This window comes from Papio anubis, chromosome 10 (genome assembly GCF_008728515.1).
Source record: "Papio anubis isolate 15944 chromosome 10, Panubis1.0, whole genome shotgun sequence".
NCBI lineage: Eukaryota > Metazoa > Chordata > Mammalia > Primates > Cercopithecidae > Papio > Papio anubis.
The window spans coordinates 65,164,023-65,190,186 of NC_044985.1; the positions used below are offsets into that span (position 1 = coordinate 65,164,023).

The window sequence follows — 26,164 nt, forward strand, 5'->3', positions numbered from 1 at the left end:
TAAGGACCAACTTAAAGCCAGTGGTACTGTCCACCACATTCCAGATGAGGGACTCCGTGAAGCATATGGGTCTACAAACGGCTCATTGACCTTCACCTCATAAGTTCTTAGAGTATTTCCCAGAGCTTAACTATTTTTATCATCTTCCTCCTCCTCACTATCATCTCATAAGTCAATAGTAGGATATTTTATCATCTGTATTTCAACAGAAATGCAAAGTTTTCTTGCATTAATGTCCATTACAAGAAAACAAATGCTTTTCCTATAGATTTTCAGAAAATCCATGTTTGTTTAAACTGTATGTGTGTCAAATGTGAGCATCTTACACTCAGAAATAATTATAAAACAAGCACTCTTTCTTTCCATTCAAACAGAAGAACTTTCAAGTAGAAGAATTTGTTACAATTCAATGTTTCTTGTTTATGATTAAAGGATTCTTTGAAATAGTTCAAGAAATATAAGTTGATATGCCTTTTATTACATAAAATAAAATTACCTTTTGTCATCAAAAAGTCATCACAAAAGAAAGATTTGGTGGCAAAAAAGCTGAACTTTAGCAGGATTTTTATTTAAGGTTTAAAGTTTTCATTTCCCAATTAAGATGTTATATTTAATATACTCTAAAATATGTCTGTTGTAATCCTAGAAACTGATTATACTGCACCAGATGTAAAGATGCTATTTTCAATTTCTAGGACTTGGAAATACAAACCATATGATTGCAGTTTTGTAACACATATCAAAATTGCATAAAACATAATGAATGACTGATTTTGAGTATCTCTATGCTAAATATTCTTAACTGCTTAATGTAGTCATTTTGAATTGGGTATCACTTAATTTTATGATCTATTTTACCCATATTACCATATGATGTACTTTACCCAGGACTCTCATACTTTCTCCCTTAAAGGATATTCAGTTGGAGCTGGTCATTTTCGGAGTCAGCATACTACTGAAGTAGTCGGAGGAGCTCCTCAACACGAGCAGATTGGTAAAGTAAGAATTACATTTTTATATTTATTTCTTCACAAAGGTGACATTGCATGAATAAGATATTCAAGGAGAAACTGCATACGTAAGGAAAGAAAGATTAGAAATGATGAACAGGTTATTACATTTAGTGGAACTGGTGAAAGATGTTATGGTTTTAGAAGAAATTTAGCAAAACACTTTCTGAAAAATTACAAAAGTCAAATGAGACTTAGTTCTATCTTATAATTTTTTTAAAGGAAACAATCTAAAAATGTCCAGGGAGTATATGGTGAACAGTTTCACAGCTGAAAAGAAGTTGAGGCAACTATATATTTTGTGGTAAGACTAGAAAGAAGGAAATATTATTTCTGGTTTTAGTTTTTGCTATGTTGCTATGTGAACATTGGTCACTCAGCTTTTCTGAGTCTTACTTTTGAAAAGTGAGGCAGACAACACTTCCTGTGTCCCCTCTATAGGATCAATAAAATAATTCCTGAGAAAATACTTTTGCAAGTAAGGCATATTAATGTAACAGTGGATCCCAAACCCTTTTGTGTCACTCTTAAAAGGATTTATTTTTATATTTGAGCAATTAACTGCAAGTTGTAAAAATTCATGTTTCGATCAAACAGAAATGAGTGGGGTTTTAAAATATATATGGTATTCATAAAAACTTTTGTAATTATTTCCCCAATTACAGGCATATATATTCAGCATTGATGAAAAAGAACTAAATATCTTACATGAAATGAAAGGTAAAAAGGTAATATGTCTCCACCTTTAGTATCTCTGTGGGGTTTTGCAAGTAACCCTGGTTTTTTCTCAATGAGTGGATCTGGTTTGTTTTGGGACAGCTTGGATCGTACTTTGGAGCTTCTGTCTGTGCTGTGGACCTTAACGCAGATGGCTTCTCAGATCTGCTCGTGGGAGCGCCCATGCAGAGCACCATCAGAGAGGAAGGAAGAGTGTTTGTGTACATCAACTCCGGCTCGGTATGTCCAAGTGTCCTAACTGGAAGCCATTTATGGAATTATGATCAAAACTGAAATTGGTCTTATTCCAGAGATCTGAGATTATTTTCAGGTTTTTTTAATTGACAAAAGTTAAAATTCTAATACTGTACTGATGCCGTAAAAATGAAATGGAATATGCAGGTGAATGGGAAAGTATCTCATTTTGATATTCTAGAACAATCTATGAAATAGATTGTTAGGGAGTTTCTCTGTTCACAGCTTGTGTGTGTTCACTCTGGTAGCTGAAATTTCTTTCAGTTTTATGTTGATACTAATCTAATTTGAAAGAATAATTTTTATACTTCCTTCAAAATATAGATTTCTTAATAGTTCTGGTTAAGGTCCTTATATAAATTATAAAACATTACTAGGACTAGAAGATGAATAATTAAGTATTTTCAATTTCTTAATTTGAAAACAATTAGAAACAAGATGTGTTTTGTTAAAACATTAATTTTCATAATTCATATATATTATGCTCTTGATAAGAATATAAAATTGGCAGAGTTTATTCCACAGTGGATATATTAATTGTATAAATAGGTAATTACTGACTATAATTCAATTTTAAATTATTGTGGTAGAAACTGACCACTTGATAATTCAAAGACTTTCTGGCCTTATCTTGCCAGCCTAGATTCTTGACATTAGGTCAAAACAAAAAATTTATGGAGTCTTAATGAGATCTTCTTGGCCTGTTCCTTTGATTTGAAAACAAGAGTGGGCTTGTGAGAAGACCAGTTCATTTCGAATGGCATAGCATTTTTCAGTCAGGATTCAACAAAGTGGACTCTGTTTCAAGAAAGTATTTGTAACTATGTTCAGTCAATGGTTTCAGAGCATTTAGCAAGTTCTTATATTAAGCATCAGACTAAACTCTACAATTTAAGAAAGAAAACATCTAGTCTTATAAATGGAAGATTCTCAAAGTTTAAAATACAGAGCAGGGAAGTTATTTATGCTTTGGAATTTCCTAGACTGTATTTAACCTACATTTAATAGTAAAAGCAAATTATCTACACAGTGATCATTAAATCTCATTAATAGTGATATCAGATAATTTTCTTCCATAGATTTCACATTTCCATTTCCAAAAATAGTGGTCTTTGTACTGGCTACATCCTCGTGCTGCAGCTTTCTCTTATCTTCCTCTTTACAACTAAACATCCACATGTATACCTAAAGTAAAGCAACATAGAATAATTTTCCCCCATTGCAATCTTAATCTCATTAAGAAAAAAAAAAAAAAAGAAAAAACAGATAAGCCCTTCTACCCACTTGGCTACCCTCCTGTTCTTCCATCATGCCTACCTCGAGGCACTACTCTTATTAAACACTTGAATTAATTTAATAAGTGATTTCAGCTTTTAAATCCTCTGATATAGTCTTCCTTTGTTCCATTTAACCTCTAATTTCTCAACCCTCTGAAATGGCGCTAACCACTAAGTGGCATTTATTTACATTGATTCGATTTGCTGTTGTCTGTTCTTCTGTAGTATAGATGCCATGTGGAGAGATATTGTGTCTTGTTTACCGCTGTTTCATCAGAGCTTGAAAGAGTCCTAGACAAGTAGGTGAAATTGTTTTTGAATGAACTCAAGAAAGAATGATACTTGAGTGACTCTGGCTTCTACCTACTTGTACTAAAATAGCTCTCAGGGGTTCCCAGTGAACTCTCAGTCACCACTCTCTGTGACTAGGGAATACTTGAAGAATAGTGATCACTTCTTCCTATTGAAACTCTCCTTCCAGAACTTGAGAGCCATTGCACTGTCTTAAGTCTGTACCTTGTCTGTTCTCCCTGGAGCCTTTTCACCCTTCTGCTCTTTAATTTAGACATTTGCCCAGGAGCCAAGCTGTTTTATCCCTGACTTCTTTGAATCAATCATTCACTGCTTCAGCGTCAAGTGATTATAAAGATGATTCCCAGTCATCTTAGTTCATTTAAAATAAAATAAATGACATTTAGTGAGTATCTGAAATGTAAGCAGGACTATAAAAAGAGGTAATAATCATAGAGCTGTCCCCAGGACTTCAGGATCTTGTGAAGACACCAATGGGAGTAAACAATTGACTACGACGTGATACGTGGCACATTGTAAGTACATACGAAGTGGAAGAAGTGATTCCCTTTGGGTCAAGAAGCTTTTACAGAGGAAGTAGTGTTCGAGAAAGACAAAAATCAGAATTTTTCTTTTGGAAAATTCACAAATGAAGACACTTGACAAGGAAAGAACGTGTATATGCTTAAGGAGTGCCAAGTAGATTTGAGAAGAAGAAAGGATATGGCCTTTTCTCTTTTTAATACAAAGGACTGACATGATCAAAGTTTGTGAAGAGAACTGATAGCTGTGATTGTAACAGCTAATTATTACATTATTGAATGTCTTATTGTAGTAACTCATCTTCCTCCTTCCTACTTATCCATTGACTAATCTATGCTCCACTGCTGCTGGTTCCAAAGACCAATTTCAAGCATGTCACTTCTCAACTCAGAAACCTTCAGTGTTTCCTGTTGTTCCCTAAATTAAGAGTAAATTTTCCTTGACAATCAAGATGCTACACTATAAGACTGCAATCTGACATTTTTGTCTCATTCATTATACATGCCATTCATTAGAGCCAAATTCTTTGGAATTTGTTTTGCTGCTGGTTGTCTCTGTGTATCAAAATTACGCTTATCCTTCAATAGCCACCTGGCATGCCATCTCCTTTATGAAGTCTCTTCTGTTATAATTAGATTATTTATTTATTTATTTTTGCTTCTTGATATGGTAAAGCAGTTTCTGCTTCTCAGTCATTTGTATGCTTGGGCTAAGCCCTCCCTGTAACTGTGGGCTTATTGAAGAAAGGGAGTGTGTTTTATACACACACTTCCTTGCTCCCTTTCACCTTTTCACTCTTTGCACAGTGTGTTGTCTTTAGTAGAAGCTCAATAAATATTTGCTAAATTGAATTATCAAAATGATTTATTGGATTTTCAAAGCTAGAGATCATGAGTTTGACAATTTTTTATGTCCTCCGAGCTCTAATCATACTATTATGTGTTGACAGACTCAATAAATATTTATTGAATTGAACTGAGATGTGTGTACTAAAGCTCAGTCTGTAGTTTGTCCAACTTGTTTGATGCATTAGAAAAAATCCATATCCAATTACAACAGTAAATTGTGTAAAGTTGTCAGGGAGTGTTATAATGATACCGTTTCTCTCCCTTTCTATCTAGGGAGCAGTAATGAATGAAATGGAAACAAATCTCGTTGGAAGTGACAAATATGCTGCAAGATTTGGCGAATGTATAGTTAATCTTGGTGACATTGACAATGATGGCTTTGAAGGTAATTAAAATTATCAATTTGGTGCTTGATTTCTGCTTTTAAAATGGTTTATGGAAGAAAATATGATTAAAGTTTTGTGTTGTTTACCTTCCTATAGAAAATGGAGCCATAATGGCATGCTAAGTTTTTTCTTTAGTGTTATGTATGACTTCTCAGTTTGTCACCCATTGATCTTTACCACTGTTAATAATGGATGATATTCAAAATACTTTATTTCAGTGATTCTAAGGCACCATTGATTAGAAACTGCATTGTTATTTATGTGTCCCTAAAAGCTGCCTATTAAGCTGTTAATGCCCACTATTTTTTCATGTTAAGGAAGACCCTGATTTCAGAAATAATAAAATATGGGCAGGAAATGTGTATCATAGACTCATTGGACCATGGTATTTAACTATCAGTACAATAAAGACACTGACCAAACCCAACAGAGGCTGGCTGCAGAGCTGGAGCAGGGTTCTGGAAGCCCTCTGCTCTGCCAGGCATTCCCTATAGCCATGTTATGGGAGGATCTGGGGAATTCGAGAAGAGATTCTGGGGACAGTGACCTGGGGACAGTGGCTGTTTACCCACTGATATTGAAGTTTTTCACTAACTGAATAGATGGTAGTGTGGTAACTGTGCATATCGCCATGGATGTCAGTCCTGTTGTTGAAATCCCTGCATCTACTAGCATTCTCTATTAAAAATTTGCTTTTATCAATCTAGTTCTAAGTGGTAAGTAACTGAGTCTGTTAAAATTGTGCATGAAATGATGAATAGGCTTAAGAGGAGAGTGTGTAATTTCCTGGAGTTCAGCACATAAGTATTTGATACTTATTTTTAGGGTTCATAATTGTCTTCTTGATAAGGCCATTGGCAATTAGTATACGGTAATTTTAGGCTACAGCTTTCTCAGAGATTAAAGTGATGGGGTACTATAAATTCTCATCTTCTTAATGTCTTCTTGTACCTAGATACCAGAATCTACTTTAAATATATAAAATGCGTTATTCTACACGAAAAGTCAGTTATTGAATACATGCTTCCAGGGAACCTTCTTAAACGTAAAATAGTGTAACTATGTTATACAAGTATTACTGTTCTGGATTTTTTGTTTCCTATTTTAAAACTGAAAGGAGAGAAAAAATATATGTATATACTTTTGGTTATTATGATTACACATAATATTTTAATAAAACATGTATGGAGGGGAGTCTCTCTGTACCCCACCCATCACTAGCTTCCCCCTACTTCCCTTACCCTACCAGAACCCCAGGTTGGGCACTGGCTCATTTTCACAAATAACCTCCTCCCGGACAGGGGTGAGGGAAGGTGTTGTGGCTATTTTGTTTAATTAGAGCTGTAAGAGGGATCATGTCTTGTTTTATGCCCTTCCTGGAAAGGGGGCGGGACACCTGGTTTGCACTCCTGTATTGGCCATTGCTGCCGTCACTCATCACATTGAGTTCACATCCCTTGAGAGTTTGTATAAATTCAGGTCAGCGCTGCTCCTATGCAGCCATCCAGTGTCATAGAAAAGCAATTCACTGATAACTGATCTCTCCATTCAGAAGTGTGCAGTTTTAATGTACAGCAATAAGAAACTGTTATTTTATTATCTTTTTATTAAAAGTCTGATTTGATTAAAAACCAAAAATTGTATTATGTTTGATGTTATTTCTCATAAGTAACCAGCAATTCTGTGATATTTATTGAACATTTATTTTGGGTCAGATGTGCCATATCAGGTACAGAATATGTACCATAATAAATGAAAATGAAGAAAATAGTGGCACCCTTTTTCATAGTTCTACAATCAAGTAGAAAATAAAAGTAATACTTGAAAACGTAAGCCTTATTTAGTGGCAAATTTAAGGGTTCTACCTAATAAAGACCTGCGGATAAAACCATGTTTATGCATTTTGATATGTCATGTGTGTTGTATAGACAACCCAGTTCTTTCTTTTAAAAACACAAAATCACTGTTTAGTAAAACACTTTGTTTATGATTTTTCTGTCTTGTTTGAATTGGCACATTTAAGGAAGACCACTATTTTTACCCTTTTGAATGTGAAAAATATATGTATATACACATAGAAATTATTTTTGTGGCATCAAAATGTCAATGACAAATTTGAATTATCGTTATAGTTAGAGCTGTAAAACTGTCATGAGCAATAGGCAAATTCCCTTATTAGAATTACTCTAGTACCTGGGAAAAGCCCAAGTAATTTTCCAGTGGTGTGAAGGACAGACAGAGTATTCTGTCAATGAGACTTAGGAAGAGGACTTCGGAGGGGACTTTCAGGGGACAGTGCAGTCTCTTAGTTTGTATAGGAGACCCTGGGCTTCACATAACTCTTGTTTCGCTAAAAGCCCTCAGCACGCCACTCCTAAAGGTAATACCTTTATGTCTGGAAGGTTATTATGCAAATGATTTTTTAAAGTATTTCTGCATATTTTTGTGCTATTTATAATGCCTTTTATAATTCACAGCATATTTACATTTAGTGGCTACATTAACACTTCAGTGAGTGTTTATAATGCCATATATCTTTTTCTACTTGGTCCAGTTCTTTTTTTTTTTTTTTTTTTTTTTTTTTTTTTTTTTTTTTTTTTTTTTTTTTGAACCAGAGTCTTGCTCTTGTCGCCCAGGCTGGAGTGCAGTGGTATGATCTCAGCTCACTGCAACTCTGCCTTCCGGGTTCACGCCATTCTCCTGCCTCAGCCTCCCGAGTAGCTGGGACTACAGGCGCCTGCCACCATGCCTGCTGGTTAATTTTTTTGTGTTTTTAGTAGAGACAGAGTTTCACTGTGTTAACCAGAATAGTCTCGACCTCCAGACCTCGTGATCCGCCCGCCTTGGCCTCCCAAAGTGCTGGGATTACAGGCGTGAGCCACCGTGCCCGGTCCTCCAGTTCTAATTTTATCTTCTATTTTGCCCATAAGTAGGCATTTTCTATATTTTAGATATTATCAAGACCATTGCTGATGTGGAAACAGGGTGAGTGTGTCCTATTCCACCATGTCTGCCTGCATGAGACAGCAGGAATTTACAAGTTCTTTTTCTTTATGTGTTTCTTTATTATTTTGCCCCATCTTGTCTTATTTTATTTTTCTGGGGTGAATGGGTAAAGATACATTGTGTTCATGGCAAGAAGTGTAGGATTATGTAGAAAGAGACTCCAATATTGGATGCAAATCACACTTAATGTCTTTATTTTGCAAATTTTTGTGGTACTTTGTGTAGCAAACCTAAGTTATCTTGGCATTTGTCATCACTTTTCAGTTGTTCTCAAATGGAAAAAAAAAATCAGACTGTATTTCCTGTGTCCTTAGAAAAGCAACACAAGCCATTTTCTAAAAAGATGTCCAATTGATTTGACAAAAGTTTAGTGTAAAACTCCTCAAAAGCATGAAAAAATTGGTCAGACTAATATACCTGACATGACCAACAGCAGATAGCATTTTTTTATTTCATATGTAAAATAGACTTGACAAGACTGCTATTTATCGGTTTAGTTTCTTTTTTCACCTTGAGCCTTATTATCTGACTTTTAGACAATATGTTTGAATATTTTTAGAGCAGAACCATAAGTTCTACAATTGTAAATTACAAGCTGTACTATTACTTTGTGTGCACCTGAAATATTGATATATCATCAAATCATTAAGTGAGCACTTCTGTTTTATTTGTTTATAGAGTACAAGTGCCATTTTGTTACATGTATCGATTACACAGTGATCAAGTCAGAGCTTGTGGGTATCCATCATCCAAATAACATACATTTTTACCCATTAAGTAATTTCTCATCATCCACCCCCCACAACCCCTTTCCTTTCTGAGTCTTCATTGTCTATCATTCTACTTTATACATCCATGTGAACACATTTTTAAAGCACTGATTTATGAGTTAAGAGCATGTGTTATTTTACTTTCTGTGCCTGGCTAGTTTCACTTAAGATAATGACACCCCCCACCAGTTCATCCCTGTTGCTGCAGAATACATGATTTCCTTTTTTTAATGGCTGAATAGTATTCGTGTGTGTGTGTGTGTGTGTGTGTGTGTGAGAGAGAGAGAGAGAGAGAGAGAAACTCTTTGACACAGAACAGGAATCAGTATTAGGAAGGGAAATTTGGGGGTATGACCTCTGTTGTTAATGAGTTCATAGAGCATGGCAATAGCACAGGCTCTGAAGCCAGGCTGCAGGGTTTAAATCCCAGCTCCATGACATCCTGGCTCTGTCACCTTGAGCAGGTTATACCCTGTGCCTCAGTTTCCTCATCTGTAAAGTTGGAGTCAGAGTATTTATTTAATATGGTGGTTGTGAGAGTTACTTGGGTAAATGTGCACGAAGCCCATATCACAGTACCTACATTGTAAACATAAGTGTTGGCTGACACTAATGCTAATAATTTTGATTTATATTAAAAGAATGAAAATGTTCAGATAAGAAGTAAAAGCAATCGTTAAATATCTGTGTTCTGTATATTGTGTCCCAAATTAAGTTGCATAGGCTTGGAAAACATTTATATATATTTCAAAATGTATCTTTCTCATTTGAATAATGATAGCTAGAACTTTATTATATAACATATCCAAGTGTAATCCAGGAAGCAAGAGTTTGAATCTATATATGTGATAGCCAAAGATTGAAGTGTCCTCTGTATGGAAAAAAATTTATTTGGACCTTTTAAATATTTTGGCTGAAAAGACTCATCAGTATTTTTCCTAAATACTTGCCTTAATCTAGATCACTCTTGCTAATAACAGATACTGTAAGAATTACATCAACCACTTCATGAACAAGGCTTGTTATTTTTTTCATGTGTTAAGAATCAATGTATAGCAAATTCTACAGCTTTAACCACAGTGGTGGAAGGATAAACCCAGCCCTGATTAAAGAAATTGCTGTCTTCCATTCAATGGCTATAAGATACTTTTCTCCACTCCTGCTTTTCACGTCCCTCTTTTCCTCCTCCTCTCTTTCTCTTCCTTCCGATTCTTGCTCCTCTGTTCCTGTATGTATATATTCTGCACAAATCTGACTCTAGTTATTCCAAATGAGTTCCCGTTCTTCACATGTGCCATGCTGCCTGTTGCTTCCCTGCCCTTGCACAGGCTTTTCCCTATCTCTAAATTGCATTTCCCCATCTCTAAATTGCATTTCCCCATCTCTAAATTGCATTTCCCCCTCTCTAAATTGCATTTCCCCTTTTCTTCACCTGGCTATGACCTATGGATACTTTAATCTTATCTTGGGCATCATCTTCTATGAAAAGCCTTCCCTAATTTCCACCACTTCCTCCTCACATGCTATGTTATTAGTCTATTCTTACTTGCCATTCCTCCCCACTAAACAATGAGTTTCCTTCTGTGGTACTGCCCTGTTTTGCCAGCTCCTGGCAAATGCCTGGAATATAATAGGTGCTCACTAGCTGTCCAATGAATGAATAAATGAATGGGCATGTTTGCATATGAAAGTTTGAAAAACTTCATACAAGTCAAAAGAGGCTAGCCTTAGTATGTATAAACAAAATAAATATAGGTGTCTACCATTTTTTTTTAACTGAAACTAGAAAAGCTTTTGCATTTTTACAATTTTACATTGTTTAGCATGGAGTTGTACATCAACGATATGTTTATCTTCATTGAAATAGTAGCCAAAAATTACCACTGTTTATAAAAAGGTTTTCAGTTTGATGGTAATAAGTAATATCATGAAGACAAACTACTTTAGGTTTCTATTAAAGTAATAAAAAGCCATTGCATATAAATAAATATGTACATAAATAGACAATACTTGGTAAAATAATGAAATGCTCTTGCAACTGTAGAATATTATTTTTCTCCTTTGTACTATATATTTATAGCACTTAACCATGTCATTTACTCAGGTTTTCTTATGTTAGTTGATCAGATCTTTTTTTTCCCTTGGTATCATAGTCTGACATAATTATATACAGAAAGGTGATATAATCATTATTTTACAGAACAAATCCTTTTTCTGAAATCCTGTGTGTATGTGTGTGCAGATATCTCTAACAGATACCTTAATCATTTTCATTGGAATAGGAATTAAGTTGAGTCATTTTGCAAATAAGGTAAGTCTGGGCTCCCAAAGTAAAAATTCTTATGATCAAAATATTCATAGATTATGAGAAGTTATTACATGCGAGGCACTGCTCTAAGCACTTTACAGAAGTTATATCCTTTTATGCTGAGAGTGTTTTTTATTATGATCCCATTATGTAAGTGAGAGAATTGAAACACAGATTAAGAAATGGACCCAGCCTAGCATGGCAGTGCCCAGTGGCAGAGCTTGGATCAGACCCCAGTGGTCTGTCTGTAGAGCCCATGCCCTAATCATTTTGTTAGATTGCCTCTCAGATGCTTCCACTCTGCTTTCTTCCATGTACAAACTATTGTGTGCAATCCTGTATATGATGATGATCGTATTTTATTTTATTCTGTCTGAGGAAGACTGTTGTTTTTCATAAAAGAGAGTTTTCTTACGTGATATGAATTAAGGTTCATTAGGTTAGTTTTCGAAGTTGCATTCTTTGTATCAAGAATTTATTTTTCCACTGTTTAAATTCTTGGATAGATGTTGCTATTGGAGCTCCGCAAGAAGATGACTTGCAAGGTGCTATTTATATTTACAATGGCCGTGCAGATGGGGTCTCATCAGCCTTCTCGCAGGTAAGATACTATTCTATTTCCAAAAGAAGCATTGGTTATAATGCGTATCCTTAAAACTTCCAGGATTATGTCGACTTTTTTTTTTTCTTAATTTTCTCTTTCAAATACTTCACACTTCATTTCACCATTTACTTACAGTGACAAATGATCTTATTTTAAGGGATTAATAATTCTTCAAACTCCCTTTTTCCATAAATAAGAGTTGTAGTTCATTTCCACCCTAGCTTATCTATTAACCATTAAATATTTGTCTTTGTATTTCATTAAATTGTATTCCGAGGTAATATCCATATGATTCTAAAATATGCCCATTTGGATTTGATTAACTGTGTCTTCGCCTTGTGGCTAGAGCTCCATATTTCATGAAGATTGCACAGGGAGATCAAACACACATATGATACTCTGGGTTTCTTTCACTGTTGAGTAGTAAGATGACAGCACTTTAATCATGTCTCAGAATCTTACTCTGACTTCACTTTTGTATGTTGAAAAATCATGGCATTTCAGTGCCTAGAAAAAAAATGACATTCATATGCAGAGAAGAAAAGTTTTTCCCTTGATATTTGCATGGAAATATTAGCTGGCAGTTATTTTTGATTAGGCAAAAATGAGCAAATGGTTCTCTGTAACTGACATAAAAGAAATGTATTTGCCTAGTAAACAAAAATAGTAATTTTCTTAGTATGAATATCAGCTTAATATTTATAAACCTGTATGTGAACATGAAATTAGACATGTGGAATAGAAAGTACATATCTGGCTAGGATTGTTCTTGTTAAAAAGCCGGCTTTTATCAAAAGCCTCAGTCATAGGCTCCACTAAGTGATTATAGACATCTTGTTTTCCAAATTACTTATTTAATTGTTCATGTTGGGAAAGGAAGTAAATATAGAGCCTGAAGAGACCTAAGGAAGCCAGGCATGGTGGTGTGCACCTGTAATCTCAGCTACTCAGGAAGCTGAGCTGGGAAGACTGCTTGAACCCAGGAGTTCCAGGCCAGCCCAGGTGCCATAGTGAGACCCCTATCTCTGAAAAGACTTGAGAGGGAGTCAGGACTATTTTAGAAAATCTGTACAACATAATTTTCCCTTTGCTCACAAAGTAAAGTAAATTTTTTTAGTCACAAAATAAATGTCGTCTGTTCATTTCAAGCTGGAAAATTTGTCACTCTTGGAAGTATTTGATTTAACTAAAATGCAACTTTGTTAGTAGATGTGCCAAGGCATGCCTGGGAAAGCTCATTATTTAGCTAAATCATTGCTTCTCTGGTATATTAGTATTCAAAAACTACTTCCCACTCAACTTTCCTATTTTTCAGAGAATTGAAGGACTTCAGATCAGCAAATCGTTAAGTATGTTTGGACAGTCTATATCAGGACAAATTGATGCAGATAATAATGGATATGTAGGTGAGTAATTAGTTTATCATAATTTATAAATTGGAATAAGCTCTATTATAGATATTGCTTTATAGTGAAGTACATAATACTGGTATGAAAGACTTCATCTTACTGATAATTTTTTTATTCATTTTTAAAGTTCTCCTTAATTCAAGGATGGGCCTAAAATGATCAAGTAATTCCTCAGCTTAACAGTGTTAGTTACTCAATGTTATAGTCTGTGTTTTTGAAAAAATGAAAGCACTCATGAAAATCAAATAGATAATGAGGAAAAGAAAGAAAACTTATTTAGAAAGGAAATTTGAATGTTTCTAGTCCAAAAATTGAATTTTGTTTTAGTAAACTTCTTTTTATCATAAAGTTTATGATATATCATAATGGGATGACTGTTATACATGAGTAGATTCAGAGAAAAGAGGAATGAATTGTAAGATGTTAGCATATAGTCTCTAATTTTCTACAAGTAGTGTTTTTAGGTAGTCAAAGGTGATACATAGTTCAGTACTTATGGCTGAAAAGTAATTCTCTTTGACTAATGATGATCATTAATCTGTGTTTTTTTTTAATCCTCCAGATGTAGCAGTTGGTGCTTTTCGGTCTGATTCTGCTGTGTTGCTAAGGTAAGATTGATATATTTCACTGGTTAATGGCAATTTGGTTTAATTGTAAATGATGGGAGGCAGTGTTTAAAATCAGCAGTGGTAGTGACCTCATGATACTCTTTTGGTATTCTGAAGTTTAATTATTGCACTTTAGGGTATTTTTTTTCACCTTACAGAGATATAATTAAATCATCAAAGTCAATATTTTTGGACATTTAAATAAAAAGTTATTTTTCCCTGTGCACAGAAATGTAATTAGTATGTACACACATAATAAGGAAGACTCATGAAATTACTTGGCCAATGTAAACTGACAAAACAAATACACTTCTTAAGGAAAAATAATTCTGTAATTAACATTGCTAATTTTATTTCCTTCTCAGGACAAGACCTGTAGTCATTGTTGAAGCTTCTTTAAGCCACCCTGAGTCAGTAAATAGAACGAAATTTGACTGTGTTGAAAATGGATGGCCTTCTGTGTGCATGGATCTAACACTTTGTTTCTCATATAAGGGCAAGGAAGTTCCAGGTTACATTGGTGAGTATGCCTTACAAAATTAATCCTTCATGGGTGCGGTTCTTTCATTAATCCCACAGTCCTGTTTGGAGCCCTCACCGGTTTTCACCATGGAGATCTTTAGAGCAGGGGCAAGAAACTAGCTGATGCATACTTTTCCTCTCCATCGTCCAGATTCTTGCATTGTTCTAACTAATGAGTTGGGCACATTAGAAGGCTGTAGTTGTTTAGAGATTATGAGAAGCAAAGGACATAGTATCTCTTGCTATGTTAGTTTAAGGTAAACCAACTGAGCTTAACCCGTGAAATCTCTTTCTTCATATTTTATCCAATTTCAGTAATTGAAGAAAGCCAGGCATGGTGGCTCATGTCTGTAATCTCAGCACTTTAGGTGGCTGAGGCTTGAGCCCAGGAGGTCCAGGCTACAGCGAGCTATGATCACACCACTGCATTCCAGCCTGAGCAATGGAATGAGACCCTGTCTCAAAAAAATAATAATCATAAAAATATTTTAAAAATTGAAGAAGCTAGACCTGATTCTATCTTATATAAATAATATGCCCGTTAACAATTTACTGCGACTACAAGCTCCTAAGAACCATACCCATTTCCCTATGTATAGACAACTCTCAATTATCTGCTCTGGAGAATGTATCATTGATACAGCTCATCCAAAATCATGGTGGCGAATTCCAAATCATGTATATGTGACTTTATAAGCATTTTTGCTAGCAGATTAATGTTCCTAATTGTTTTATTTAGGCTAATATGAAAATAACTACTAGTGAAACTAGCCTGTGGTAGGAGAAGAGCATATCTGGGCATATCATTTAGAGATTAATAATTCACAATATTTATGATCCTCTATTAGGACCTGTCAAGAGTTTATTGTATTCATGACCCTGCAGGCTGCTGTTATCTAAACGGTGTGAAGGGCCCATATACTTATTAAATAATACCATGGATATGTAATAGATGTCTCAGTATGCATTAGGTACACAATGAGCCTGTACCTGAAAGGTACACAATGACTCTGGTATCTCTGCTTTAGATCAGACTTATTTTTAATAGTGCCCTGGAAAAGTCATGGCCAGAGCTACAGTAATAAGAGGGTGGGCAAGCCTTCATCTAGTTATTGATTTGAAAATGGCAGTTTGAGAACCTGACCACACAGTAAATTACACATTAACACAGACAAGCTGATGGATAATCTGAAAGACACACACTGAGTAGATGGGGCACTTTCCTTTTATGTAAAACCAGTGTTTTCTCTACTAACAATTCCATTGTGACCAGATATTTTTAAAAATAGTTGAAGACAAACATATGAAACACATAAATAATCATCACATTATTAGAGAAACATATCTTAGAATTATCACAAAATTACTCCCAGGAGAAATAATTCACATGGCAAGCATGTTTAATAAAACCAGGATATTTTGACTCTTACTAGTAGTGGATTATTTTTCACCTCATTTTCATTTACTCTTTTTCTTAACTCAGGACAATGAACTTGTAGATAGCTATTTCAGTTGCAGTGCTATTTCTCTGAGGTATTGAATCTCAGTTATAATTTTGAAATCCAATTGACTTGGACTTCATTATTTTCCAACTAAAAAGATGACTGAAGGATTTATTTGAAATGTATAAAGAATAATATAGATTTTATGCTTGTTTCCTTGAAATAAGTAGGTAAAATTCTTCTAGAAGTGTAAGTTACTCCTAAAATATAAAGGAACATGTCAAGAATTACATAAATTCTTTAAACTATCACATATGAATTATTGCTTCTATATAATGAGTGACACCTCAGAAGAATATTATATTTAGCTTGCATGGCAAAGAACCCATTTACATTCGTGAAATGGGTCTCACTTTCTTGGTAAGATCTGGCTGGGAAGTTTTCGTTTGCTTTTAACAGTTCTCTTCTTTTCTTTTCTTTCTTTCTTTTTTTTTTTAATAATTTGGAGATCTTCATGAGCAGATGAATATTTACTATGTCAGATTTGAAATAAACCCTGCCAAACCGCTAGAATATTTATTGAGAGAATTTTTTTAAAAATTGCACAAATTAACACTGGAAGGTCAAACTAGAAACCAATAACATGTAGAGGAAGGACAGATAATCAGGGCATAAGACTGGAAAGATGACATTTTAAAGAAAACCATATACATAGATTTGACTTAATCATGTGTTCACTTCGTGTATAAAAAATAAGCCTTCAGATCAAACAAACCTAAAATTTTTAAAAAGTCATATATAAAATTAGTCATATAACCACATAAGATAGAATTTTTCCAAGTAACATTTGAGCAAAGCGCTGTGTCTATACTTTCTTAGTCAATGTTCTGAGGAAAAAATGACTCCAAAGGAATCTGAACCATTATGCAAGACTTTTATTAGCAACAATGTTTATATTTTTATATATAGGAGGTTTAAGCAAATAACTAAAGATTTTAGTGTTAATAGAAATCTAGAGGAAAGTTCATAAATCTTTATTTATAAAAGCAATTTTTTAAATTTGTATTTTTAATTGTTCCCTCTTTCATATTTCAGGTTAGTCTTTAAAAAGCTGTTTAATAAAGAGAATTCCAGATATTATTTCCAGTAATCTATATAACTTTGACTATTAGCACTTCAAAAATAACAATAGATGTATTTCAGTAAATAGATTAACTGCAATTCTCTATATTTTTGCAGTTTTGTTTTATAACATGAGTTTGGATGTGAACAGAAAGACAGAGTCTCCACCAAGATTCTATTTTTCTTCTAATGGAACTTCTGACGTGATTACAGGAAGCATACAAGTGTCCAGCGGAGTAGCTAACTGTAGGACACATCAAGCATTTATGCGGGTAATGTAAGCTATTTTTTATTAATGAATATGTGAACTTCAATGTTGTTGATAGAGAGCAACTTATCGTATTGGTGTCTTTTTATAAAACGTAGATAAAAGCAACTGTTACCCCTCGTAAACTATGACCTTGTTGCTCCAGTTAAAGTATTAGACAGTCTCAACCCAAGTAATTCAGAGTCCTCTTATTGTATCATCCTTTTTCACGTTTATCACATTTGACCTCATCATTTGAAAACACTTGCCTTTTCCTTTCTAAAATTTCATTTTTCCTATCCCTTTTATCTACTTGCCTAGAAATACACATCTTCAGTAGCTCAACTGAACCTCAAATCTTTTCCATGGTACGTTTTTTGGGGTGGGTCAGGGGAGGCGGGGAAGTTAGTTTGTTTTTCATAGGACTCCAATGAAGCAGAATGCAACATGGCTGCTTTTGGATTATGTCTTTGTCTCCGTGCCAGCTTTGTCAGTGATGTCAGTGGGAACTCGCACAGTTGTAGCATGGTGGGGATCATCTGTGGGCCAGGACGACAGCTCTCATGATGGTTTGGGGTATGTCCTGCCAAAGCACAGTCGATTTCATGTTTCTTTTATTAAAACACTCATTCCCAAACTGATCATCGCACTCCTCACATTGGTCAAATTTTATCATATGAAGCCGTGCCAGGTCTTTTTCATTAGGGAACAGTGTACTTCATCAGAAAATCTATTGTCACAAAAAGCCAAACTATTCCCAGGAGCCCTTTCTGGGATTTCAAATAGTAGCTTCAGCTTAGGGCTTAATTTTCCCTTAGATACTTATTCCAAGCAAATGTAAGCAAGCATCATCAAGATTTCAATATACTATTAAATGCTAAGAGCAATAATCCCCATGCTATTTCCTCATTTCCCTTAACAGTTTTTATTGTACTAGAATAAAGCTATTAGATGGTTCAGAGCCAAAAGTATAGAATATTAATGTAACTATCATTTATATGGTAGGAATTAAAGAGGTTCTTTTTTTCATGCTTCATAGATGTCGTTTTACTTACCTTAGTCAATTGTAGAGACAAATATTGAGATCGTTTTAAAGGCAATAAAAGGGCCAACATTAGATGTTCACAAAGAAACACATTGTGTTAAAAATTTGCAAAAGTGATCTGGTTTATTTAGTCCTGTGTTTCTTGGCATCGTTCCTATAAATAAGGGATCATCAAAATTGTACACCTTTTTTGGAGCAAATTTGTAGCAGAAATGATTAGCAAAGGTAAGTGTTTTGTTGCATGTATATTTGTAGTGTTGCCATGATTTTGATGGTAGCAGGATTCAGCTATTGCCTTTGTACCATATTGCAAATATTAAATGATAGCACTTACTGCTGGGATTGTACATGGCAAACACAACTAATAACAGAGCTCTAACTCTAGAGCCAGTATTCCTAACCAGTACATGTTCTGTGTTACGAGAAAGATAGAGGTCTATAATTAAATTTTAGAAAGCCATTTTTTTTTTTTTTTTAAGATGGAGTCTTGGTCTGTTGCCAAGGCTGACTTTTTAAAAATGATCATTTCCTTCAGTATCTTTTTCTCTTCCTAAGTTACCTTGCTTGTGTTTGGAACACTTTTAAAACTCATATAGAAAGGCAAAAAGTTACTCCAACCCTCTCCTTTGTAACAAACCCACACAGAAGATAAGAACCATAGTTGCAGCTACCCTGAACTTGAGTTCTGTCAAGGAGCTGTAGCTGTTACTTAAGAAGGTATAGGAATGTAATGAGTGTATTTCCCACCTCCACCAGGGTGATAGCCCAAGGAATTAGGAAACATTAACACTCTTAAGTTTCTACAGTCTGAAAGCATAAGACAGCAATCTGAATTCTTCCGTCTTCCTAATACTAGAAAAGAAGATGCATAGTGGTTGGGATGCCTGGGTTGTTCCTGTGTTCCATAAAACACATCTGGTACCATGGTACCAGGAGTGGGAGTGTTAACATATGTATCTATTTTGTCTCTGCATTCCTTACAATGAAATGAAGTGACATTTGTTAATTATATACTCCGCCCACAATCCCCACTTGTCAGAGGACTCCCTGCCTGCCTGTTGGTTGGATATGCTTTACTCGTATAGTTGTCCCTACTGGCCATTCACTCAATTAATTTGATATTTATTGAGTACTTACATTGTGTCAAATTCTGTATATACCAGTGAATGGGACATATAAAGATTATTACCCTCATGGAACTTATAGTCTACTGGGGTGAGACAAAAAAAAGATAAAAATAGACATTTTATAGTATTTTGGAAGATACGGGTGATGAAAAAAGGAGGGCAGAGTATAGAAATGTGCAGTGCTGGAGAAGGAGTGAAATGTACAATTTTAAACAGGATACTCAGAGTAGGCTTCATTCAGAAAGTGACAGCTGAGCAAAGACGTGAAGGAAGTAAGGAAGTTGCCCATGTAGATATCTAGGGCAGTTGTTCTTAGTTTTAGGGTGTAATAGCAACACCTGTAGGGCTTCTGAAAACACAAATTGCTGGCCGCATCTAGAATCCCTGATTTAGTAGGTCTGCAGTAAGGCCTGAGAATTTGCATTTCTGCAAAGTTCCCAGGGGACCCATCCTTTGAGAATCCAGTGAGAAAAGCTGAGTCAAAGGCCTGAAGAATGTACCTGGTTATTTTAAAGAACAATAGGGAGGCAAGGATGGCTAGAAATGTAAGCAAAGGGAAGAATGGTGGAAGGAGAGATTATGCAAAACCTGTGGCTTTTTCTCTGAGAGAAAGGTGGATTTATAACAGCATTTTGTCAGAGAAGTCACATGATCTAACATAGGTATACAAAGGAACACTCTAGCTGCTGTGTTGTGAATAGAGTAGGAGATAAAGAGTTGACACATGGAGAAGAGGCTACTGTGGTAACACAGGTGAGAGATGGTTCCAACAAAAGTGGTGGCAGTGGATATGGTGAGAAGTAGTCGAAGTCAATTTGCTGACATCCAATTTACAATTTGCTGACAGACTGGATGTCTGGCATCTGAGAAAGGCTCTATGATGACTCCAGGGTCTTTAGCCTGAGCCACTTGGAGAATGTAGTTTTCATCAATTGAGACAATATTGCAGGAGAACACCTTTTGAGTGGAAAATTCTAGAGTTCAGTCATGGGCCTGCTAGCTAGAGAGACCTATTTTAAGTGTAAATATCAACTAAGCCTTTGTATATACTCATCTTGAGTTGAGGACAGGCAGAGAACAGGAAAGGTAACTTAATATATCTTTGGCATATGGATGGTATTTAAAATCATATTAAGATGGCTGAGATCAGAATAGGGTCAGTGTCTGCACTCTGGGCCCCTGCAACATGAAGAGGTTGGCAAGAAGAGGCCCACAAGGGAGATAAGAAGGTCCAATCAGTAAGAAAGGAAGAAAATCAACAGTGTTTGGCATCCTGGAAGTGAAGTGAATAAAGCCAAAGGGGAAAGCATGATGATGTTTTCTATACGGCAGCTTGATCGAATAAGACGAGGGCTGAAAACTCGCCATTGGATTTATAATGTGGAGGCTGTTGGTGGTGGTGACAAAAGCATTTCAGACAGTAGTGGAGGGGGTGGGGGAAAGAAAGGAATTGGAAGCGTTATAGGTTATTCTTTCAAAAGTTTTGCCTCAAAGGTGACAAAAGAAATGGAATTGGGGGTCAGTAGCTGAAGTGGAGTGAAGAGTTCTCTGGGTTTTTGTCTTTTAAGACGGGAGAAGCATTAGCATGTTTTTATGCTGATAGGCATGCTGCAATAGAGTGAAAAACTTGGGATATATGTGACGGGAGAAGAGCTGGAACTAAATTCTTGAAGGCAAAAAGGGAAGGATTAAATGTACAAGTGAAAGGGTTGGTTCTAGATAGGTATGTGCATGGTTCATCTGAGTATGTGCTTGCAGGTGCTGAGTAGATGTGATTGGGACTATGGAAGTTCTTGTCTGATTGCTTTAATAATCTCAGTGAACTAAGAAGCAAACTCATCAACCAGAGTATGGATGAAGGAACTGGTATTTGGAGTTTGGGAAGATGTGAAATAGTCTTCCAGGAGAATGTGAGAGTAACAAAATACAGGGTGGTTGTCAGATGGTGTCTGGGACCACTTGCACTCATTGTCATAAACTGAGTGTAGCCTGTGTGTTTGTGTGTTTTTTTTTTTTTCCCCCCAGTCACGTTCAACCTTACAGGCAGGAGTAGATGAAGAGTTACAATTAACCAGGGTTGTGGTTTGATCAAGAGAGTGAAGCAAGCAAGGAGCATGCAGCAGGAGGGAATATACAAGGGAATGGTTATATTTTTGGTCGTGAAGTTGAAGCAGGCTAAGGAGGGGAGGGGTCACACCAAGAGGGTGAAGGACCAGGAAAGAAATTTCAATCGGAGATCCCAGTACAATCAGCAAATTGTTGGAATTGACTGTTAAAGGGATTGAGCTGCAAAGATGGCACAGATATAAAATGTAAAAGCCTTGGAGACCTAAAAGTGAGGAAAAGATTGAATTTTGCTTTTATTTTTGCTGACAATTCTTTGATTACCTTATGCAAATGAAAGCCTTTAAACTTTATTACAAAATCCATTGTGTTCTTTGATGGTGGGGAATTCGGCTGTCAAAAAGACTCCAGATCTTAAGTTTATATAAAATTTACGTTTAAAAACTTATTCTCTTTTAATCACAATTCTTTAGTTTTATGCTAGATCTTCTTGGACTAGAGGTGCATTTTTAATAGTCTAATGAGGATCTATATCACTGTCATGTAGATTTTTGTTCTGGCATGTTATTTTTCTGAGGCTATGTGTTCATTTATCTGGTTTGTAGGGGAATCAGTTTTCTTAAGTCTAATCATAATTAAAATAGTATCACACAGGATTACTTTGCTTGACTGGTCAAAATTTGTTCCTCAAAAAATAAGGAAGAAATTGTCTTTTATTTTTTTTAATTTAAAAAAAAAAAAACCTTTGTATTTTAGTTGATTATAATTAGGCCAAGCTTTAATTTTTGCCATCAGAGCCATACAATTATTAGCTTTTGCTAAAGAGTTCATAATGATATTTCTGAAATATAAGGGAAATGGTTAATTTCATTTATACCATTTAGTGTTTTATCTATTTAAATCCTCTTCTATTAGACATTGCTTTTTCCTCTATGGAAAAGATGTTTCCCCATTTATGTAAGTATATGAAAATCTTTGCTTTTGCTTTATTTAAATATACAACTTCATCAAATTCTAGAGATTTCTTAGGACAAGGGATAATTTTGATGCAGTTTTGATTTAGAGAAATCCAAACTGTAACTCGAAACAGTTTTTAGACATGTTAGAGCAGCCATGGTAGTGAAACTTCCCTTGAAATGTTGACGGATGATATCTCTTGGTTGATCTTGATGGAATCTCTGCATCAAAATATCCCCTGATATTTGAGAAGAGAAGGGTGCTACATTGGGATAACAAAAGAAGCAAAAGATTACCTGTTTGTCTGCATTTCCGAAAAAGCTAGAACTACTGGCTTAGTTGCTGAACAAAGAATGCCTGTCCCCAGAGATATTCTGAGAGCCAGTGAATTCAGTGGCCTTAGCGTGTTTTATTAAAATCATGATATCAACCTACCTGTGTAGATTAGTTAATTCTTTTCTTTCTTTGATTTCTCAAATTCCTGAATTTTAGATTTCTGAAATACAGGGAGTTTATTTTGCTATGTAAATCTTTAGGTGACTTCTAAAACTCATCTTTTTTCCATAGTAATTTCAGGAAAACAAATGTGTATTTGATTAGTAAATTTTTTTGTGTGTTTTTTAATTTCATTTGCTTATATTATTGAGTGATACATGCACATAGCTTAATGAAATGTCATTTACTCCAAAGAAGACATTTTTTTAATGATAGCACACTATGGACTAATTCATATATGCAGCCATTTCTGCTGAAAATCTAAGTGTGAGCAAACTATATAATTGTACCAATATTATGGTATTCTAGAAGTGAATTGATTATTATAACATTTTAGTTTTTTGTTAGGTTGCAAGATCTTTGAGGCAGGATATTATCTTTTGCATATTTGTATTCTTAGAGCTAGCACAATCCATTACATAAGGCAGAAAATAAATATTTAACACATTTATGGATGCTATGTTCTTGGTGCTATTTAAAAAATTCTATAAGAAAAATCTGAGAATGTTCTATTGGTATCATGGTTAGGGCATTTGTCTTGGGGGTGCTGTCTTTTCTCAGGAAATTGTAGTGCCAGATGTTTAACAGTTCTCTACCACTTGAGACAAGCTTACTACATAAAGGGACTGCAATTTTACAGGATGGTGATGGTTCAGGTGCCAACCTATGTCTTGGTCTCAGCTTTTCCTTCCCAAGCCCTACATAAGCACCAGAGAGGTATTTCAAAATATTCCTTGCTTAAAATCTTCCTGTGTAAGAGCCTCCCCAACCCCTTTTATGTGTCGATTAGGTGGCCCTACTTCTTCTGTATTTGGGCATGTCTGTATCAGAATATTCATCCCCCACACTGTCTATGTGGATTTGTGGAACATAGATTGGGACAGGCACTGACTTTCAGTTTTGTATCCCTAGAGCTGCCTTGGACACAGTAGACCCATGAATAGATAGCTTCAGATATTTATTCCTGACATTATTGTTTAGTGATATAAAATTTTTTGGCCCACCCTTTAAATAAATTAACAGGAGGACATGGGCCTGTTGCTCAGCTCTCAAGCTGGCCAGAAATACAGATTTCCATGAAAGTCAAGCAAGAAGACAGACGTTATATAATTTCAGGCATGTGCTAATTTGCATGCTTGTGGGCACCCTATTTTATGTAATTGTCCATAAAAATGTGGCATGGAATCTTCATTATTTTTAATATACATAGCACTTGCCCATCCAAATTTAAAAATTTAAACAAATCTACTTTTTTACTCCTAAATATTTAATCACTTTAAGACATTTTTGATATTACAGATTTTGTCCTTAGGTGGAGCTGCTAAAGTTAGTGTGTATATCCGTCAAATACAGTTTTTGCAAGAGTGCATGTACATTTTATATATTGCAAGAAAAGTGTAATTAATAGCTAATTAGGATAATGAAAGTAATATACACCAGATGTAGAGAAGACCTTGTGGAAAATTAGTATGAATTAGATAGCATGTGATTTGGTCAAAGCAAGCTTGTTGAGAAGAATTAAAACAGTGGACATGTGGAGGGACAATCAGTGGCCGTCTAGCTCCTACACCTAGGGAATAATTTAATCAAGGTTGCTATTGTAATACTCAGAGCTTCAAGCTGTTCGGTTTTCACAAGTCGATAACTTGGGATTTGGCCTTGATTCGCAGCATTCCTATATGGTCAAGGTTTCATATTGAGATGATCCCTTACCAAGTAATTTAATAAAATCATCTCTGTATAAGAATGGAAAAGTAATCAGGGATCTTGAGTACTCTGATTCAGGCTCCAAATGTTCTAAATATCATTTAATAAATAGAGGTCTACTCCTTGTTCTGTAACTAATTTTCTATTTAATGTTGATTGGTTGGCAGTAGTTCAGTTTTCTTATTCCTTCCAAATGTTCACCAGAATCTCTTATTCTAGGAAACTGAAATTTAGTAATTCCTTAGTTGGCTTATATGCCTGCATTTTGAAGCAACATACAAATTTTGTCATGTCTGCCTTATGGACACTATGTCATTTAATCATCACAACAATAAGGTATAGGTATAACCACCATAATTGTTATTATTCCAATTTTCAGATAAGATAACTAAGCCATAGACAAATTAAGAAACTTGCCCAATGTTACATAGATAATAACTGGTGGACCCTAGATTTGAACACCAGTGCTTCACCTTTAGACCACTATTGCTTTTAACACATAAATTGATAATGTTGTAAATGAAAAGAGAAAAAAATTACATCCTTTTTGTTTATAATTACACAAAGATATAGAATAGTCCTTTATGTGATGTGTATCCTCTTTGTTAAATTACTTCATTGATTTTTATCAAAAGTTACTATATAAATAATATAGCAATACAGCAATAATCTGTGTGATAGGAATTTTTTTCCCTATTCCTTAAGGATTATTAATTGATGAGCTTTGAAAATAATCTATTCCTTACCTGCCTTGGGGCAGTAATGTTTAAGCCATATTGCAATCTTGAAATGTCTATAGATAAATAGAAACCTGGTCCACTGACATTACTCAGTAGGAGGTCTGTCAATTGCAGTGTCATGGGTCTACCCTGAGGAACTCATCTAGCATAATATAAACCTCAGTTATGGTTTAAGTTAATATGTCTAGCCTGGGTGAAAACACTTGACTCTTTAATGGTCAAGAGGGAATTTGTTGAATCTATTTTTTAAAATGAGAAGAACCTATAGATTGAAATGGCCATATGAAAAGTAGAGTAAAAATTGAGCCTTAAATTATTAGTATGAAAGACATCACAGTCTGTGACTAATTCTTCAAATTATCTCCTGAGTATAGCAACAATTCTAATACCAAGAAAAACAAAAACTGCATAGATTTTCTCCACTAGTTTCTGTGTAGGTGGGCTATATGTGGTGATGTGAACGGCTCTCTCATATCCTGAGATCATTTCTACTTTTAATTTTTGCAGTGTCTAAAATCTTATTTTATAGATTTCTCATCGACATGGCTTTATGTAATTTCTCATTTGAATTCTGTTATAAATCCTCTTAGGTTACTTTAGTAGTAAAATCTTTTTAGCTTACTCTTTTAGAAAAGGAGAAGTTTGTTTTGTTGAGTGCCCTTTG

At 35.0% G+C, this 26,164-nt stretch overlaps 1 protein-coding gene across 1 annotated transcript in view; it reads left to right on the forward strand.

Moving 5' to 3' along the window:
• The window catches only part of ITGA4 (integrin subunit alpha 4), an 80,835-nt gene that overhangs the window by 23,226 nt on the left and 31,445 nt on the right, over positions 1-26,164 (forward strand). Inside the window, exons 7-15 of the mRNA XM_031651389.1 lie at positions 914-999; positions 1,676-1,738; positions 1,830-1,967; positions 5,215-5,326; positions 11,918-12,012; positions 13,331-13,421; positions 13,987-14,032; positions 14,398-14,552; positions 17,236-17,390. Coding sequence (XP_031507249.1) covers positions 914-999; positions 1,676-1,738; positions 1,830-1,967; positions 5,215-5,326; positions 11,918-12,012; positions 13,331-13,421; positions 13,987-14,032; positions 14,398-14,552; positions 17,236-17,390 — 941 coding nt within the window. The remainder of the gene's footprint in view (positions 1-913; positions 1,000-1,675; positions 1,739-1,829; positions 1,968-5,214; positions 5,327-11,917; positions 12,013-13,330; positions 13,422-13,986; positions 14,033-14,397; positions 14,553-17,235; positions 17,391-26,164) is intronic.